The 20,079-nt window shown below is 40.5% G+C and overlaps 1 protein-coding gene and 1 long non-coding RNA gene across 7 annotated transcripts in view; one reads left to right on the top strand and one right to left on the bottom strand.

Moving 5' to 3' along the window:
• dmd (dystrophin) overlaps window positions 1-11,393 on the bottom strand; it is a 298,892-nt gene extending 287,499 nt beyond the window's left edge. For all 6 annotated transcript variants that reach the window (XM_086282547.1, XM_086282544.1, XM_086282546.1 and 3 more), the window contains exon 1: window positions 11,173-11,393. In XM_086282547.1, coding sequence (XP_086138673.1) covers window positions 11,173-11,254 — 82 coding nt within the window. In that variant the 5' untranslated portion in view covers window positions 11,255-11,393. The remainder of the gene's footprint in view (window positions 1-11,172) is intronic.
• Window positions 513-17,228, top strand: LOC147302988 (uncharacterized). The gene is made up of 2 exons (XR_015127130.1): window positions 513-13,670; window positions 13,803-17,228. It is a non-coding gene; the product is annotated as an uncharacterized LOC147302988 (long non-coding RNA).
• Window positions 17,229-20,079: the final 2,851 nt, after the last annotated feature.

Below are 20,079 nucleotides of genomic sequence, written 5' to 3'. Positions count from 1 at the left end.
CCAGCAGCTGTCTGGGTGGCTGGTCTCAGACGATCTTGGAGGTGAACCTGCTGGATGTGGAGGTCCTGGGCTGGTGTGGTTACACGAGGTCTGCGGTTGTGAGGCCGGTTGGATGTGCTGCCATATTCTCTGAAACGCCTGTGGAGACGGCTTATGGTTGAGAAATGAACATTCAATGCACGGGCGACAGATCTGGTTGACATTCCTGCTGTCAGCATGCCAATTGCACGCTCCCTCATTGCTTGTGGCATCTGTGGCATTTTGCTGTGAGACAAAACTGCACATTCCAGGGTGGCCTTTTGTTGTGGGCAGTCTGAGGTACACCTGTGCACTACTCATGATGTCAGATCAGCATCCTGATGTGGCACACCTGTGAGGTGGGATGGATTATCTCAATATAGCAGATGTGCCCACTACCACACATTTGGACTGATTTGTGACCACTGTTTGGGAGGGATGGTTATATTGTGTATCTGGAATGAATTTTAGGTCTCTACGTCCATCCCATGGGGAATGGGAGCAGTAACAAAGGTGTTGCGTTTATATTTTTGTTCAGTGTACTAATACTGTACATATACATATATCAGAAGTTTTTAGCAACTGTCAGCTAGTTTAAAAAGACTATAATATATTTTATTAAATCAAATATTCTTCATACAGAGCCAAAGGACACACAGCATTTGGTTTTGACAGGACATTTAAGACGTCTTCTGACACTTGTCTGACTCTGGGTCATATGGGCAGCTGAGTAAGAAGAATGACCAGACCTCCCTCTCCATATCCACACCTTCAGCTGTTTTAAAGGTAGACTGCAAAGTTACCATGTCACCCAAGGACATGATATCTCAAATCGTCTTCCAAAGATACTTCCTCCTGTGATACATAAAACAAGGATTCAAGAAACCTGAACCAGAGATATGTGATATGTGAAGCCCCCCCTCTGCTTTCTTCTGTCCTCTGTCTCTACAAGCAAAATATCTTTGGTTTTGTTGCTGCTATCACAAGCCAATTAAATACCTCACTCTGATTTCTAGGGTGATTGTGGCTCTGGTCATCCACTAATCAGAAGACTGGTTGTTGGAGCTCCTCCAGTTGTGCATTCAATGTTGTTTTTTCTCTGTGTGTAAATGTTAGATTTACACACAGAGAAAAAACAAGAAGAAACTTGAATGAAGACAATAGCAGAAAGTCCTTTCAGTGACAAAAGTGAGAAAAGCACCAGTCCACATGACTCACATTTTTCCATTTTGCAGCAGATTTCAATGCAACACACCCTACGAGACCACCCATCTCCCATGCTACAGTCAGCAAACTGCTTGCTAAGTTTCGTGAAACTGGTTCAGTGTTGGATTTGCCAAAATGTGGATGCAAGAAAACTGTCACTAATGAAGAAACATCAGTGGCTGTCCTAGCTTCATTCCTCAAGAGCCCACAGCGTAGCACTCGCCGCATGTCACTGGAGAGTGGCATTAGTCCAACATCCCTTCGGCGGATATTAGCTACTCACAAATGTCACCCTTACAAACTCCAGCTGCTGCAGCATCTCAATGAGGATGACCCAGATCGGCGCACAGAATTTGCAGAATGGGCAAAAAAAAACTGGAACAGGACCCTCAGTTCACGCAGAAGATTTTGTTCAGTGATGAGGCAAACTTTTATGTGAATGGTGAAGTTAACAAACAAAACCACCGCTATTGGTCTGACACTAACCCACATTGGATGGATGCCTCCAAGACTGTTGGAACAACAAAAGTGATGGTTTGGTGTGGTATATGGGGAACAACGATAGTGGGTCCATTCTTCATCAATGGAAACCTCAAGGCCTCTGGATATTTGAAATGGCTACATGATGATGTGTTTCCCTCTTTATGCACTGAAGCTGGCACGTTCCCTGAGTTTTTCCTGCAAGATGGTGCACCACCACATTATGGGTGCAGGTCCAAGCATTCCTAGATGAATAGTTTCCTGGAAAGTAGATTGGTCGTCGTGGGCCAGTTGAATGGCCCCCAAGGTCTCCCGATCTGACCACCTTAGACTTTTATCTTTGGGGTCATCTGAAGGCAATTGTCTCTGGTGTGAAGATACGAGATGTGCAGCACCTGAAACTACGGATACTGGATGCCTGTGCTGGCATTTCTCCTGCGGTGTTGCTATCAGTGTGTGAAGAGTGGGAGAAGAGGGTTGCATTGATAATCCAACACAATGGGCAGCACATTGAACACATTTTATAAGTGGTCAGAAACTTGTAAATAACTCATGAAAGAATAAAGTTACGTTGAAACCAAGCACACCATTGTTTTTCTTGTGACATTACCAATAGCTCAATGTTTTTAAGAGCAGTGGAAGAGAAAGAGATTTATGACATGGTTAGAGGACTTAAGAACAAAACCAGTACAGACTGGAATGATATTGATATGGTAACGGTAAAGACAGTTATTGATGGTATCGTAAAACCATTAAAATATATATTCAACTTGTCGTTTCAAAAAGGAGTTTTTCCACAAAAAATGAAAGTTGCTAAAGTTATTCCCATTTACAAAACCGGTGAAAGACATCATTTTACAAACTATAGACCAGTGTCAATACTCTCCCAGTTCTCTAAGATACTGGAAAAACTCTTCATAAAAAGATTTGACAGTTTTGTGGAAAAATATGAATTAATGACAGATAGTCAGTATGGGTTCAGAAACAACAGATCAACAGCTTTGGCACTGATAGATCTAATGGAAAAGATAACGGAATGTATGGATAATAAGAGGTATGCGCTCGGAGTTTTCTTAGATCTAAAGAAGGCGTTTGATACTGTTAATCATGAAATTCTATTAAAAAAACTGGAAAAGTACGGGTTTAGGGGAGTGGTTTTGGAATGGTTAAAAAGCTATGTAGGGAATAGGCAACAATATGTACAAATAAATGAATATAAATCTAATTTGATGGATATAGCTTGTGGAGTACCTCAAGGTTCAGTACTGGGTCCAAAAATGTTTATTATGTACTTAAATGATATCTGCAGAGTATCGGAGATTTTAAAGTTTGTAATATTTGCAGATGACACAAATATACTGTGTTCAGGTGTGGAGTTGCCACAGGTTTTGGAAATGATCACACAGGAATTAACGATATTAAAGAAGTGGTTTGATATAAATAAATTATCATTGAATCTAGATAAAACCAAATTTATGTTGTTTGGAAACCAAAAGAAAAACATCGAAGTAGAAATATGTGTTGACAATGTATATTTAGAAAGAGTAAATGAAATAAAATTTCTTGGGGTGATCATTGACCACAAGCTCTGTTGGAAGCCACACATTACTTATGTTCGGGGGAAATTGGCACGGGGCATTGCCGTCCTGGGAAAAGCAAAGCATATGTTGGATCAGAAAGCACTGCACATTTTATACTGTGCTTTACTACTGCCATATATGAGCTACTGTGTAGAGGTCTGGGGAAACGCATACAAAAGTAACACACAAACAATAACTATAATACAGAAAAGGGCCATTAGATTAAGAAATAATGTAGGGTACAGGGACCATACAAATGCACTCTTTGTCAAAATGCAAGCTATTAAATTCCAAGACTTGGTGAAGCTTAAAACAGCGCAAATAATGTATAAAGTCAGAAATAAATTGCTTCCCAAAGAAATCTGTAAATTGTTCATAGAAAGAGAAGGTGGGTATAACTTAAGAGGGAAATGGAATTTAAAAATACAAAGTGCTAGAACAACTTTAAGAACTATGTCTATCTCAATTGCAGGAGTTAAATTATGGAACAGTCTAACAGAAGAAATAAAAGACAGTCAAAACATAAAACAGTTTAAAGTAAAATATAAAAACCTAATTTTAAATAAGTATAAGAATGAAGAAAACGGGGTTAACCCAGGATGGTAATGTTGCTGGTAATGGTGTTGCGGTTCTTTTTTGGTTGTTTTTTTGTTTTGTTTTGTTTTGTTGTTTTTCCATAACTTGTGTATCTGCAAATATACACATTCTGTATTTTTCATATGAAAGAAACTATACTGTGGTGGGGCTTGCTAATTTCTTGTTTTTGATTTATGTATGTTATGTTTTGTTTTACTTCATATGTTTATATGTTTCATATGTTGTTTGTTTAATTTAAGACAAAAAAAAAATTTAATGAATGAGAGGTAAAACTTGAGGGGGTAGGGACAAATAAGTAAATACTTCAGCCTACTCCTTTTCAAACAAATAATGGAATGATATTTTGTAATGATTGTGAAGGCACATGTTTGAAATGTTTGAAATAAAAATGAACTGAACTGAACTGAACTGAACATTACCAATAAGTTTGATGTGTCACATGACCCTCTTCCTATTGGAAAAACAAAAGTTGTATGCAAGATGGCCGACTTCTAAATAGCCACTATGGTCACCTCCCATCTTGAGGAGTTTGCCCCTCACATATACTAATGTGCCACAAACAGGACTTTAATATCACCAACCATTCCCATGTTATTACGGTGTATCCATATAAATGGCCCACCCTGTAGATGAACTGACAATGAAATACTTCTTAGTTGATAAAATTGAAAGTAAGGTTTGTATCCATAGCGACTCTAGACATTGTAATGCAATGCCTGATCAAGTGAGGATCTTGTTTATCACCACATATTTTCAAGCATTGAAATATTTGCATTGTTGCAGCAACTTTCCAAACGAGAATTCAATAAGATGAAAACATACCTTATTTAAGGTCTCACGCATATCTTCTGCCATCTGACACACATACACACACTCACAAAAGAAATATTCTGAGAACCCACAGCAAAAGTGTAACCCTTTTGGAAAGATGTTTCCCTCTGCTTCAGTGAGTTGTCTGTCAGAAAAATTTTTCACCCACTTGTCAACATCCTTGGTGTGAGTCTGGTATCCATCTGCTGGCTGCTGAGCACACACCCTGTAGTTATTTCTGATGCAGTTCAGTTACATTTTGACCAGTTAGACTAAGTTCCTCATCAGGTTCACCTCCATCCTTACAGCTCGCATTATCACTCCTGAAGGTTTGTTGGTTCTTTGTTCTTTGACTTTGAGCTTGGATTTATTGAAGCTTGTGTTGCATGCTTCTTCATCCTCACTGGGATGACACTTTTCTCTGGTCTTGCTTCCTGAGATTTCAGTAATTATTTGACCAGATTTGTTACTTCATCTAGGATTAATTCATTCTTTAGACACTGAATCAGCTGTAGCACCTTCACTATCCCCCGCCACAAAAATATTTTTCCTTTCCATTTCTTTCCATCACATTCACCCCACCTCACTCATTAGTGGCAGCACCCGTGATACCGCTTGTCATTTTGGCCAGTGGTCACTTGCAGTTTAAACACAAAGGCATGAGGCTGAAATAAACTTCATACATTTACTTGTGGTCAGCGACATAACCGCCAACACTGAGGCTTCGAACCTCGCTTCAGACTCGATAGGCTATTTATTGTGACGCAGTGGACCGGAGCTTGCTTTAGTTGACATCACTGATTACGTCTGAACGACTTCACTGCTGTTTTAAAGAAAACAATAAGTAATGCACTTCCCTGCCATGGCCTGTATGCACGCTCACCATGCAAGCCTCTGTTGCTGAATGGAAAAATGTATCGAGCAGGGACGAACTGGGAAAAATAATTGGCCCTGGCAATTTTGGGCCAGACGGCCTATCATGATTTTATTGCATATACTTTTCTTTTCTTTGTCTGTCTTAGTTTTTCAGCTCCACACTTCCACACTAAACTCTGTTCTACATGTTGCACGAGTGCACAGTGAAGGTAGGGGAGAGGAGGGTTTCGTTAAGGATTTGATTGGGCAATACAGTATTGGTAATGAAAATGAACAAATGGACTGCTGTCACTGCTTGAAGGGTTGCTGTGCACCAGCCCTACAAATTGACCCATTGGCTCAAATTAGTGTTGGCCCACCAGATTACCAGTCAGGCTTTGGTACCAATAAGATAACTGGTATAAAAAAAAAATCTGCTTCCATTTGAAGCTCAGGTGGTAGCGCAGGTCCCCTACTAACTGGAAGGTTCGTGGTTCAAACCCAGTTTACTCCAGTCTGCATGCCATATATGCTTGGGCAAGATACTCATCCCATGTTGCCATTTATTGACCAAAATTTTTACAAAATTAGACTGACCCATCTGGACACAATTTGATTACCAGTCCAGCACTAGTTTGTGGTGAACTTCAGCCACAAAGAAAAATAATGTCAATCTTCTTTTAACCTGACTGATCAGTGTGAGCCCTACCAACAGCTGTCAGCACTACTTCTATCTGAATGGTATACAACCTCATTTGGAAAAAAGTATCCTCCTACTAACCCAGAAAGGGTTTTTTGTATGAGCAAATGTGCGTGTCTGTAAAGAACTGAGCAGGAAGTGAGTTCTGCTGGGATCCTAGACTACCAGACTCATTACAGCATCCCTACAGACTCACAAACATGCAATCAGTTGCTCCACTCCACCAAACCCAAATCCTCCTTCTGCTCTGTAGAGCCCCACAAACTACATGCGACTCATACAATTAACCCTTCACCAAACCCCAACTGGTTGTGTGTGCATGAGTTAATATCCATCACTCCCCTACTTACTTACCACCAGAGATGGGCAGTAATGCGTTACGTTAATCGTTAATTACTGTTACTTTCCCTTAAACAGGTTGCGTTACTTCATTACTAAACTGTGATTTTGTTTGTGAGAGTGTCTCATGACAATGACGTACGAGCGTGCGATGTCCGTGGCAGCAACAGACGTGTGCAGATCAACAATGGATAATATATAGAGTGCAGGAGAGAGTACGACCATGCAGCATTTAAAGCATGGAAGTACTCACATTACTTTGAGTTTGACTCTGTAAAAAGTGACAAAAACATCAGCGTGGGGAGAAAACTTCTTTCTGCTGTGGCACCGGGCAAACCTCCACCAGCCCCACTCCTGCTAAACAGGTGAAAATAGATTAAGGAGCGACAGGACTCAGTGCCGCTGAATCTTTGATTTATTTTTTGCTGTGTTTTACTTGCATCTATTTGAAAGAGCGAGTGTAAACACAAAATTTTTTTTATTTTATATGCAGAAAATAGGTTTAAATGTAAAACTAATTCATTCAAGTCAGAGACTGTTGCATATAATTTCATTTTGCTTGATGCAATGTGCATGAAGTTAAAAGATTAAATTAAAAAAACAAGTTTTAAAAAGAGACTTTTTCATTTGATTCACTTTTAGACGGTGGCAGCTGTCTTTGCTGCCATCTTCTGCCCATAAATGTTATTACCTGAACCTGACTCAATTTTTCAGTCAGGGAAACGTACAGCTCACTAGGGTGACTCAAACTCACAGACTGATCTTTTCTTTTAATCTCACTAAGCTAACTCAGACGTATACTGAGTCATCAGCAACACAACCTAATGTTGACTTGGGGAAAAAAGTAGATACCCAGCAAAAAAGTAGGTGTTATACTCATTTTTTTCTGTAGCAAAAACACTTATGAGGATCGACCCAGAAGGATGCTGGCTTCGAGGCAGACCGAAGAAATGGTGGATGGACAAAATCAACAAAGACATTAAGACCGTCAACGCATCACTTGGCCACCTCCTAGGTGAGGTGTTCCAGGCATGTCCCACTGGAAGTAGGTCCCGGGGCAGACTGGTGAGATTATACCTATTGGCTCGGGCAGGAATGCCTCGGTGTTCCCCTGAATAAGCTGGAGGAGGTGGCTGGGGGCTGTTGTGGGAGTTGCAGCACCCCCATTGCAAAAGACAGACATCACAGAACCATATCCTCTTGAGAACCGAGGAAAACAAGTATCTTTAAGTTTTGCTTCTTTTGTGATTTGCGTGTCTACTGCAGAGGACATAAACAGGCTGGGTCACAGGATGATATGCAATAAATACATAAATACATAGATGGTATTAAAACCATTAAAACACTAACACTATTGTTGTGTTTCGCAGAAAAATTATAAATAAAGTGAAAAGCAAAAAATATGTTTTTCCCCCTGAAAAGCATCATGGTTAAATAACACTGAAGGTTAGACGCCAGTGGAAGCCAATGCATATCTGTCCTTCATTAAATGTGTGTGTTTTTATCATGTTATGAGTGTGCTCTTTTTATAGCCCAACAGAAGAGCAGCAGATTAAGGAGCTTCATATCCTTCACACACACACACACACACACACACACACACACACACACACACACACACACACACACACACACACACACACACACACACACACACACACACACACACACACACAGCATCCAAGTATCATTGTCCAGCTTGGATTGAAAACACAGTTATGCACAACCATAATGCAAAACAGACTCATAAACCTTACTTTGATAAATGTCCTCACAGACATTTTGGACATGAGTGAGCATTTGCAGTTCATTGCATGTCTTGACTGTTCTCTTAAGTTATCTTGTAGTTGTAAGACAGGCATTCATTTTATGGTTTTCATACCTCTGTGGGTCTGACAAATGCGCCCTGTGAGGTTTAATAATTGTTGCATCTATATTAAAATATTATGTGTAAGCTGGTATATTTTTCTTAGCTGTGCAGATGGTCTTTTTTATATCAATTGTTCAACATTTTGTGATGTTAAACAACCATAAAATAAAAACAGAACAGAGTGGGAAAATTATATCGAATTGCTGTTTTCTGGATATATTCACAATATTTTTATAGAATATTTAGGAAAGACAACAACTGGAAATTTCTAATTGTTTTCCATTCAGTGTGTTTTGGGTCTTTTTTAGACGCCTGGATACAAGCATTTATAGCTCGGTATGTTAAATATCTGCAGAGATGCCCAGAGCATGGAGACAGACTGTTGGATTTGGCCTCTGACAGACAGCCGTAGTCATACACTGAAAAATAGATCGGGTGGTAAAATATAACACAGGGAGACAGCGGAAGGTGGCACACAAGAACAAGACAGAGAAAGAGAATCTGCTGATGGGGAGCAGAGAAGAAGATGTAAACTAAGTGGAAGGAAGAGAGAGGGCGTGGGAAAGCAAGTAAAAAAGAAAAATTGAAGGTTGGAAAAAGAGGAGTAAAAGAAAGTGAAAATAGAGAGAGAGAGAGAGAGAGAAGGTATGGCACTCTCCCAAACTAGGCTATCTGACACTGTGCAGCAGCGTCCATCAGGCCAGCTGGATGCTATTTCCAGCTTGAGATGACCTATCAGCTGTACCATGGGGGAGTCAATGAGAGAGAGACATAGAAACAAGAGAAAGTCAGTGTATGTCAGAGGGAGTGGGGCTTTATTAATTTATTAAAGCTTTATTTAAGAAGTCCCAAAAGAAAAAAAAATATTTACACAAACAGACAGGCTAAAGGAAAGCCAGTGCCCAAGGAAGCAAAAGAATGGAACTAGCTCGTGACTCACCACTCCATGGACCATGCCAGGCCACTCCCCTTTTACAAGATCATTAACTGGAAATAGAATCACCACAGCCTCCAACGCAACGCAAGCAACACCGTGTCTGGGTCACAGTTCACATACAAAACAACCTCCCCCAGAGCATTTTAGCCATGTGCCACCAGGAATTATTTAATGAATGAAATGATATTAACAATACACGCAGCATTACATACAATGACTGGGTGTTTGACAATCCCAGACTTGATACATATGATTTCATTAATTGCTCATTTGCTCAATTAAAGTGCACTATATCAGTTCCACCACATGTACATCCATGAATGTGTTTTAGAAAACAGATCTATTTATTTATGAAAATTCCTAGAATATTTTATTATAATTGCAAGTCACTTGCAATCATGAAATGAGGTAACATAACTGACCCTATGGCACACCGATGAAAGTATTGGAATATATATATATATATATAGAGAGAGAGAGGATACATGCGTATTCGGTGATCTTGTAACATATAGGCTCAACCTTGGATGATAAAATGGCAGAATGTCACGTAATGTAAGAAACTACCTCAGAGGAGTACTTCAAGTCCAGAGTCATCGGTTGTTTTTATTATCAATACAAACAATTCAAACACTTACTGTCTTTAAGAATTATCTGATTGCTTAGTTCTTATGTACAATACTTACAAAAAGGGTCAACATGATCTGTAATGTGATACCAAAAATTTAAATAATTAGAAAAATTTCAGGAGGTTGAATTATTTCTGTGACAGTCGACGGATTTTGTTTTGTGTTTTTTGGATATTGTTATATTATAGAGACTTTTGTTTTCGGTTTTGTTAGTTTTTTTGTTTTTGAGTTATTTCTAGTATATCTAGTTTTTAGTTATACAGTAGTTATATTTCAGTAGTGCTAATAGTGTTAAATTACCTCATTAGGGCCCGAGCACTGACAGTGCAAAGGCCCTGTTGTATCTGTTCCATTTCTTTTGATGGAACAGATGCAACAATTTCGTTTTTGAGGGCTTCAACATTTTCAAAAACTCGTGAAATTTTGCACACGTGTCAGATCCAGTGAAAGTATTTTTTATGTATTTTATTGTTTTTGTACACGGACATTTCAAAATGACTCCCAGTGAAGCACACACCGCTTTCATTTTGTAATGACTCTCACTAATAAGCACATGTGTGGCTAAAGATCCTGATTGTTCCAGCCCTGAGATTTGCAGTACAAGAGCACCATAGCAAGGACAAATCTGGCTTTTGTCTAACCTGTGACGCTGTGACTAAATGACTTCACTCTGACATACAACAACAAGACAAGGGTCGCAAACATGAACTGTTTTTAGATTTGATAAAGGCTACAACAGGCCTCACCCTCCTCTTTAGGAAGCAAACAGACTTATTGGAAAGGTAGTTATTATTTTCAGAAACAAAAATATTTGGAACATTTTTGCTGACGGGAATTATAAAGACTATAAATTGCCAATGATGTCTAAACAGCAATAAACGACTTCAAATATATTTTTAATCTAGCAAGTGTTTACAGAAAAAGTGGATTCGAACATAGACATGGACGGATTTTCACATGGAACCATAGTAATGCGCTCAGCTCCTCTCAAACTGTGTATCAGTTATATACAGGAAACTGCGTTCCTTTACACACACACACACACACACACACACACACACACACACACACACACACACACACACACACACACACACACACACACACACACACACACACACACACAGGGAGGGGATGTTGTGGTTTCCTACCAGATCGACACTTGATGATTTCTCCAAACTCGTCTTCCGCCGGCTCATCACAATAGTCCTCAGGGCGCACACCCTCCGCCATCGACAAAACGCACCGGTTTTAATGCTAATTAATGGGGAGAAGTAAAGAAACGGACAGATTAAAATCCACCAGGGGGCAGCGCGAAATGACAAATTTCAGAGCAAACTGTCAAAGGTAGAGCGCACGATGTAGAACTGTGGTGAAGCAGTGGACAAAGTCAAGCGGAGCACTGATCAGTCTGTCACAGGGGCACAGAAGGAGAGGAGCAGGTGTTCTAGAGGGGGCTGGGTCTTAGCGCATTCCCACCTCTAAATAGCAGGGTGTTGGGGGAATAGCTCATCGTGGGCCCCTGTCCCGTTTGACAGACGCCAAGCGTAAAACTCGACACCCAACGAATCTATCGGCGGATTCGTTGGGTGTCGAGTTTCCGCACAGAGTTGATGGTGAAGTGTGAAAAATATCAAAGTGAGTCACCCATGGACTCATCTTTCACCTGCAGGTGGTCAGATCTCATGCTTCCAGCGATATTAACAAAAATTATTAAAGCATTAGGATGAGTTCACTTTGATGTTCACAGATTTAGGTCATGGGCGTCATATGTGAAATTAATCGTAAAACCTTATCCTAAAATATCATTAAAGGTAAAAATGATGTGTATCCTTGACATCTGTAAGTTACAGTTTTTTACAGACGCTAGGACACATGTCTCAATACTTAGGTCACTTTTGCAAAACTCCTCACACAGTGAGCACAACAGAAGTCTATGTGGGCTAAACTGAGGACCAGTTATCATTGTTTTGGCACAAAATGCATTCAATGACTACATCTCTCAAATTTCATGAATTATCTTCTCACTCAGACACAACAACTGCCAAAAATCTTTGTACGTACAGGACATTTTGCATGTGCTTACATACTGTTTTCAAAACTGTTAAACTTATGGCCAAAACAATAACACAATGCAAAACTTAAAAAGACAGCAAAATGCAACAGCAATATTTTATTGAAACATATTTTAAATCTAAAAATGCAGTTTAACCAGCCACAGCTGATTCTCATTGTAGATGAACATCTACACAGGTGTTACTCCTTCAATTTTTCAACTCCTTCAATTCTGGCAGCCAGAAGATTCTTTCCTAGGTGTGTTGCCCTAGATGACATAAGATGTGATGTGGATGAGAACCTGTGGCCAAATGGAGGAGACCGAGTAGAATAGCATTACTATTGTATGTGTATCAGTGGATGGTGTGTATACAAATTCTTGTATTTTGGGATTACTTAGTGCAAAAAAATAAAAATACATAAACAAATATTACAGTTTTTTACAGTCGCTAACAAGCGTTTGTCCAAACAGTTGTCACATTTGCAAAACTCTAAACACAATTAGCACAGGATCGGTCTGTTGTGGCCATACCATTCTTACATTTCATGTCGTGTTCACCCAATATGCAGTCAGTGAACACATTTCCACAATGCTTACATTTTCTTAACAGACAAGCTATACCTCCCAACAAAACTATGGACTGTTCTTGTAGTATCTACGAATGTTAACACACAACATCCCACAATAGCAAAAACAATATTCCAAACCTTAGATACAGTATAAAAACCTCTGCCCCTGCAATGATATCAGTACAAAAACAATATCAATATCAAAAATATATCTCAGCTGTAAACAAACAAACAACTGAATAATTGAGACACAGCTTATTTATGTTGGGTAAATTGGGCCAACCACAGCTTCTTCCATTCTGGCTTAGACTCAGTGGGGTTTATAAGGCAAGACCTTGAGGAGTGATGTTTTTGGAAACAAAAAAAAGACAAACACTGTAATGTCTGGTCGAGGAAGAGTAAGAGCAAGGGGCCCAGGGAGAAGAGCAGGCCCAAGGAGAGGGCAAGGTAGAGGTGTAAGAATGCGTGGTGGTGGCATTCCAAGGGCTGCAAGAACAGTAGTCAGTGATGAAATTCATGCCACTATCATTGACCATGTAATCAACCATGGTCTTTCACTAAGAGAGGCTGGTGAAAGAGTGCAGCCCAATTTGAGGCGGTCAACGGTTGCCTCCATTATACGCATCTTTCAACAAACCAACAGGTAAGTATTGCATTTTACATGGATTGTTTCTATTCTCACTTGACATGTCAATATGCTCATACAGTAATGCATATGTTGAATTGTCTGTCTTTCTAAAGAATGCAACGTCTTCCACCCTCTGGGGGAAGAGGAAAGCTCCTCAGTAATGATCAGGAGCTTGCCATTGTGGAAATGGTTACTGCAAATAATGCAATAAAACTGCGTGAAATACAAACCAGAATTGTGGCGGACCATGAGATATTCGACAATATCGATAGAATCAGCCTCACAACCATTTTGCGGACATTGTCCAAACATAGAGTGCGGATGAAGCAGCTCTACACTGTTCCCTTTGAGAGGAACAGTGAGAGGGTCAAGGAGCTACGACGACAATATGTCCAGGTACAGTGTATATTCAATCCAATGTCCAGTTCTATAAGCTTTGCACTTTGCAAGTAGGTAACCTACACAATACTAGGTTACAGTACAGTATGGTATACAGTAATAACATGACTTACATAAACTTTGTTTCAGAGAGTTATGGAATTGGAGGCCAACCAGGCCCCTCATGAATTCATATACATCGATGAGGCAGGATTCAATCTGGCCAAAAGGCGTCGACGTGGACGAAATGTAATTGGAAAAAGGGCCACAGTTGATGTGCCAGGACAGAGAGGGGCAAACATTACCATGTGTGCAGCAATTGCAAATGCAGGATTACTCCTTCACAAATGTCAGGTTGGACCCTATAATACAGAGCGCTTGCTTGCCTTTCTCAATGATCTCCACCAGCGCCTGGTTCCAGAGCAGGGTCAGGAGGGTGAAAACATGAGGACCTTTGTAATTACCTGGGACAATGTGGCTTTCCATCACTCGCAAGCAATAACAACATGGTTTGAAGTCCACCCAAGACTGGTAAGTCTCTTCCTTCCACCCTATTCACCTTTCCTCAACCCCAGAGGAGTTTTTTTCTGCATGGCGGTGGAAGGTTTATGACCATCAGCCACATGACCAGATGTCCCTCCTTGAAGCCATGGATGCTGGCTCCAGGGACATCACAGTTGACGATTGCCAAGGGTGGATCCGACATACCAGGCGGTTTTATCCCAGGTGCATCGACTTGGCTGACATCAGATGTGATGTTGATGAAAACATGTGGCCTAACCCTGAAGATCGCAGAGATTAGATGCAACTTTTTTGCCTTTTTTTAGCCCCCCTCCCCCCCCCCCCCCTTTTTATCTTGGCTTTTTGCTGTTGTTTTTTTGTTCAGAATGCTCTTGTGTGTTTCATGGATATTTTGTTCACTGTAAGCAATACTGTAAAACTTTCTCTGTCCTATCATACCGTGTTTCTACTGTACCTCCTGTAGTAAACAGTAAAGAAACAAAAACTTGTTTGCTTTTTACTGGAATGCTTTTGAATGTGAACATTACTGTACATGTGGACATACAGTTACCAACCAAGACATTTCTGGTGTCAATATGGTGGATTGCATGTTTCGCATGCAAATACCTGTAAAACTGAAACATAAAAGTCTATGCAGTTCTTGTAATGTCAATAATAGCCAGTATTTTGAAACCTGGTGTACTTTGATTGACTGCATGTACCTTGTGAAGTGAAAACAAGTGTTATTCTTTGACAGACTAATTTCATTTTGAGTCAGATTTATAGTGTTTTTGTACAGTTAGTGTGTGCAGAGAAAGATGTGTTCTAATTTTGAAATGAGGAGTTAGTATATATTTAACAAAGTGTATTTTTGGGAAGGATATTATCCATTTGGCCAATTGTGTTTTGTAGGTGTGGGTCTGTGTTAAGAGTTTAGAAAAAGTATCTGAAGTATGGGTAGGCGCTTGTTAGCGACTGTAAAAAACTGTAACGAATTCTGCATGATGTCTGATTCATTCCAGTAACATATATTGAAATTATAAACAGAGATGTGTCCTTGTTTTACACAGGAAACACTGTGTAACATGTTGTTAGTGTTTTTTAGGTCATTGTTTTGTGGGTGACAAAGTATGTTTGTCGGCTGTCAACCTTTGCTAGTGTTCTGGAAGAATGAGTTTATTTGAGACCTGAATAAAGTGTTTTGGTAGTTGTAGTGCATTTTGAATGTGAAATGAACTGCTTTGCCAAGCTGACGGTCAGTTAGGAGGATTGTGTGAAGAGTTTTGCAAAAGTGACCTAAGTATTGAGAAATGTGTCCTAGCGTCTGTAAAAAACTGTAAACTTGAGAAATGGAGAGTTGAGATAAGAGTTAACTGTTGCTTCATTTCTCCTCTTTTCTCTTCCTCAGTTTCTTCTCTTTCTTGCTCATATCCATTTTCCTTGTTACCATATGTTTAGCCTGTATTGTTCAGGCTGTGTTTTTTTCCTTGTGTTTTGCTGTTTTTGTTTAATCATGATTTATCATTGGTTCTTCTGTTGAACTTGTTTTTTGTTAACCTGCTCAAACTGCTTGCAGAATGCTTTGTTGCAGTTTTCCTCATCCCCTTAAAGTTGCTAGGTTACTAGTTTTAACCCTGTAAAACTTGAAATAAAACTATTAAATAATTGCAAGACAATTAGAATTTTTTGAGTGTCAAGGCTCGCTATGTGGCAAACAAGAACTGGACCCAAAGCATAGGACTCAAAGACAAGCTATGAAATTCAAAAACAGCTTTAACTGCTGAAAACCTACAAAATAGCATAATATAAGGCAGGAGCAAATCTACATACAGGCATACAGGACAACAAGGTAACAGAAAACAGGTGGGAGGGGAAGTAGAATTAAACACAGTGTAAGGGTTTTCCTGTCTTATTTTGATAGTCTGTTGTCACTAGTGCTCTGAGACCAGGACTAATCTAAACTTAACAGTCTACAAGTTTTTATTTGTATCATAGCTATATCTGGCAATTGTGTGCAATATATTGCTTAAAATGTATTCTGCAATTTATTCAGGTTTTCTGAGGGGAAAAATCCCCTTGAAAACATAAGGCACGCAAAAAACTCTTTCAAAATGTTTCCACTTGATATGTGTTTTGTTTGGATACATTTTCAATGTGAGCTATTATGGATTGATTTTTACTATACTTTACTGTACTGATTTTACAATACTACCTGGGAACCTAGGAGCTATGTTTACATTCTGTGTTGCATGGGGACATGTTTAATTGTTGCGCTTCGTTTTCCACCAAGAATCACCTCTGGGTGGTCTTGGGTCGATTTGTGCCATTTTTCATTGTTCATTTACACGCCATTTGCACTGTGTTGAATGGAATATAGCGAAAGTCTGCAAAAAAAAGTTCGGTCACATTTACTGTTAAAATTTCAGTATGACTTCCGGAAATTAGCTTCAGTGGCTAAGCTACAGACAAACTTACACTATCGGTCCTAGTGGTCGATTTGTGCCCCATTGAAACCCATTATAAACGCTATTTTTCACGGCAAAAAAATTACGGTCAAATCGATCGTGATCGGTTATGTTTCCGTTTCCGTTTGCAGTACTGGCCTTAGAGTTGTAATTTTTTTATTTGTCCACCGGGTGGCGCCCTTGCTCCACATTTGACCCCGGGCTGGAAAACAGCGGGCTGCTTAAACAGACCTGCGGGAAACGAAGCCTCATTTCCGGCGTGCAGCAGCGGCTTCGCCCGCTGATCGGGCGGGACCATTTTCGGCCCCTAGGACCGTTTGAGGGTGCATTTTTTTTAATCAACAGGAAATGACGTATTTGTTGTGACGTGGTACCGGACGTGTGTGTTGGAAAAAGGGGTCCGACGCAACATGCCCCGGTCATCGTTGGGAGTTAACCCGGGAGGATGCACTGATTTTGGCCTAGAGGAGGAGCATTTGCCGCCTGGAGACCATTTTCTGGTCCTGAAAAAAAAAAAAAAGGCGATCGAAATGAAGGTTGGTGCCAATCTTTAGTCCATCTAAAGGCCTAATTATAATAACAATCAAATATTACTTCAAATGTTTTTTTTTTTTAATATTTCGTTTTGTTTTGGGGGGCTAAAAAAAACGGTGCGCTCATGTAATTAAACTGCGATTAAAAGGGTTAAAACCCCCGAAATATAATTAAAACTTTACATGGATAGTTCAGGGAGAAGTAGTTTTAAAAGATTGGCTAATTTAAAGTGGAATAAAATATTAATATATAAATTTTTTATAGCACTTTTTTGGGCGTGGTCGATTTGTGGCTCTAGGTCCGATAGTGTATGCATTTTTCTAGGACCCCCCAGAGGTTAAGAGTGAGAGAAGTCACAGTCCTGTGCTGAGCTACACAGTTCAGCACTACACTCGCAATAGCTGAGGACGTAGAGCAAGTCATCTATTATTCAGAGGTTTGGTGGTTTGATCCCTGGTTGTGCCAGTCTGCGTGCCCAATATCCTTGGGAAGGAGCTTTCACTCTTCACCTTCTCTGTCTGAGGTATGCAAGGTTCTTGTGACCAGTCCGTACGATAAGGTGCATGGACACCTCCAGCCAATGTCTTCATTCCTCCAGTGCCATCCTGACAGCCAGTACTTCCCGGTCACCGATGTCATAGTTGCGTTCCACTGGAGAGAGATGGCCAGAGAAAAAGACACAAGGGTGCATTTTACTTTCCTTGGATTGTGAGAGAATGGCTTCGACCCCAGAATCTGAAGCATTTACTTCCTGAATGTACTCATTCAAGGTGTTCTGGGCAGCATTGTTACACACACACACTAACAAATGCTGGGTTAAAAATAACCCAATTTGTAATCCAGTGCTGGGTCAAATTTGGACCGAGCTAACCCTGGGTTGTTTCAGCTTAACAGGGTTGGGTTGTTGGTTTGACCCAGCACACTGGGTTAGGATAATTATGAAAAAAATGGGTTACATTGACCAATGTTTAACGCTGAGGTCACCAAAAATTGGGTTGAAACTCATAACCCACCACAAGGGTTATATTACCATTAACATTTGGGTTAAGATTTTATTTACTGGGCGCTGGTTTAGCTCAGTTGGATGAGCAGGTGACCATATGCTGCATAGCTGAGAGTGGTTGACCTGGGTTCAAGTATGACCTGTGGCCTTTTGCCGCATGTCTCCCCCTCTCACTTTCCAGTCAGTCTTCACTGTATCTGCCTAATAAGAATCACTATTAAGGCTGAGAGAAGTCACAGTCCTGTCCTGAGCTGCACAGATCAGAGCACCAGCTCCAGGCTCAGCAGCGTCAGTAACAGAGGGGCTAGACTCAGGCAATTTTCACTGGGAGACAAAGTGCTTGTATTGCTCCCTTCTTCCAGCTCAAAGTTGCTTGCCAAGCGGCAAGGACCCTTTGTGGTCACGCGGTGAGTTGGGGACGTTGACTATGAGGTCGGTCTGACAACAGATTTTCAATTCAATTCAATTTTATTTATATAGCGCCAAATCACAACAAAAGTCGCCTCAAGGTGCTTTCTATTGTACAGTAGATACAGAGAGAAGCCCAACAATCATATGACCCCCTATGAGCAAGCACTTTGGCGACAGTGGGAAGGAAAAACTCCCTTTTAACAGGAAGAAACCTCCGGCAGAACCAGGCTCAGGGAGGGGCGGGGCCATCTGCTGCGACCGGTTGGGGTGAGAGAAGGAAAACAGGATAAAGACATGCTGTGGAAGAGAGACAGAGATTAATAACAGAGAGAGGTCTGTTAATACATAGTGAGCGAGAAAGGTGACTGGAAAGGAAAAACCCAATGCATCATGGGAATCCCCCGGCAGCCTACGTCTATTGCAGCATAACTAAGGGAGGATTCAGGGTCACCTGGTCCAGCCCTAACTATATGCTTTAGCAAAAAGGAAAGTTTGAATCTTAAAAGTAGAGATAGTGTCTGTCTCCCGAATCCAAACTGGAATCTGGTTCCACAGAAGAAGAAGGCCTGAAAACTGAAGGCTCTCCCTCCCATTCTACTTTTAAATACTCTAGGAACAACAAGTAGGCCTGCAGAGCGAGAGTGAAGTGCTCTAATAGGGTGATATGGTACAGGAGAAATCTGCTCTCTCTTTCTAGTCCCTGTCAGGACTCTTGCTGCAGCATTTTGGATTAGCTGAAGGCTTTTCAGTGAGTTTTTAGGACTTCCTGATAATAATGAATTACAGTCGTCCAGCCTGGAAGTAATAAATGCATGAACTAGTTTTTCAGCGTCACTCTGAGACAGGATATTTCTAACTTTAGAGATGTTGCGCAAATGGAAGAAAGCAGTCTTACATATTTGTTTAATATGTGCATTGAAGGACATGTCCTGGTCAAACATGACTCCAAGGTTCCTCACAGCGTTACTGGAGGCCAAGGTAATGCCATCCAGAGTAAGAATCTGCTTAGATACCATATTTCTAAGCTTTTCAGGGCCGAGTACAATAACCTCAGTTTGATCTGAATTAAGAAGCAGAAAGTTAGCGGCCATCCAGGTCTTTATGTCTTTAAGACATTCCTGCAGTTTAACTCATTGGTGTGTGTTATCTGGCTTCATGGACAGATAGAGCTGGGTGTCATCTGCATAGCAGTGTAAATGTATGCTATGTCTTCTAATGATGCTGCCTAAGGGAAGCATGTATAATGTAAACAGAATTGGTCCTAGCACTGAACCCTGTGGAACTCCATGATTAACCTCAGTGTGTGAAGAGGACTCTCCATTTACATGCACAAACTGGAGCCTGTTAGATACAAACCACTGCAGTGCAGTACCTGTAATACCTACAGCATGTTCTAACGACGGATTTATCATCTCAACCGCCTAGTCAGGACCCTTACTAGATACCGGGTGGGAATCAAATTTGCGACCCCCCACTCCTGAGGTGTGGAGTCTTACCATTACACTATCCAGCT

The sequence above is a fragment of the Aulonocara sp. 'chitande type north' Nkhata Bay genome, linkage group LG23, assembly GCF_057382095.1.
Source record: "Aulonocara sp. 'chitande type north' Nkhata Bay isolate Kocher_YH1m ecotype deep benthic linkage group LG23, A_spYH_male_GT1.1, whole genome shotgun sequence".
In the NCBI taxonomy this organism is placed as follows: domain Eukaryota; kingdom Metazoa; phylum Chordata; class Actinopteri; order Cichliformes; family Cichlidae; genus Aulonocara; species Aulonocara sp. 'chitande type north' Nkhata Bay.
This window is presented reverse-complemented; position numbering and strand designations above follow the sequence as displayed.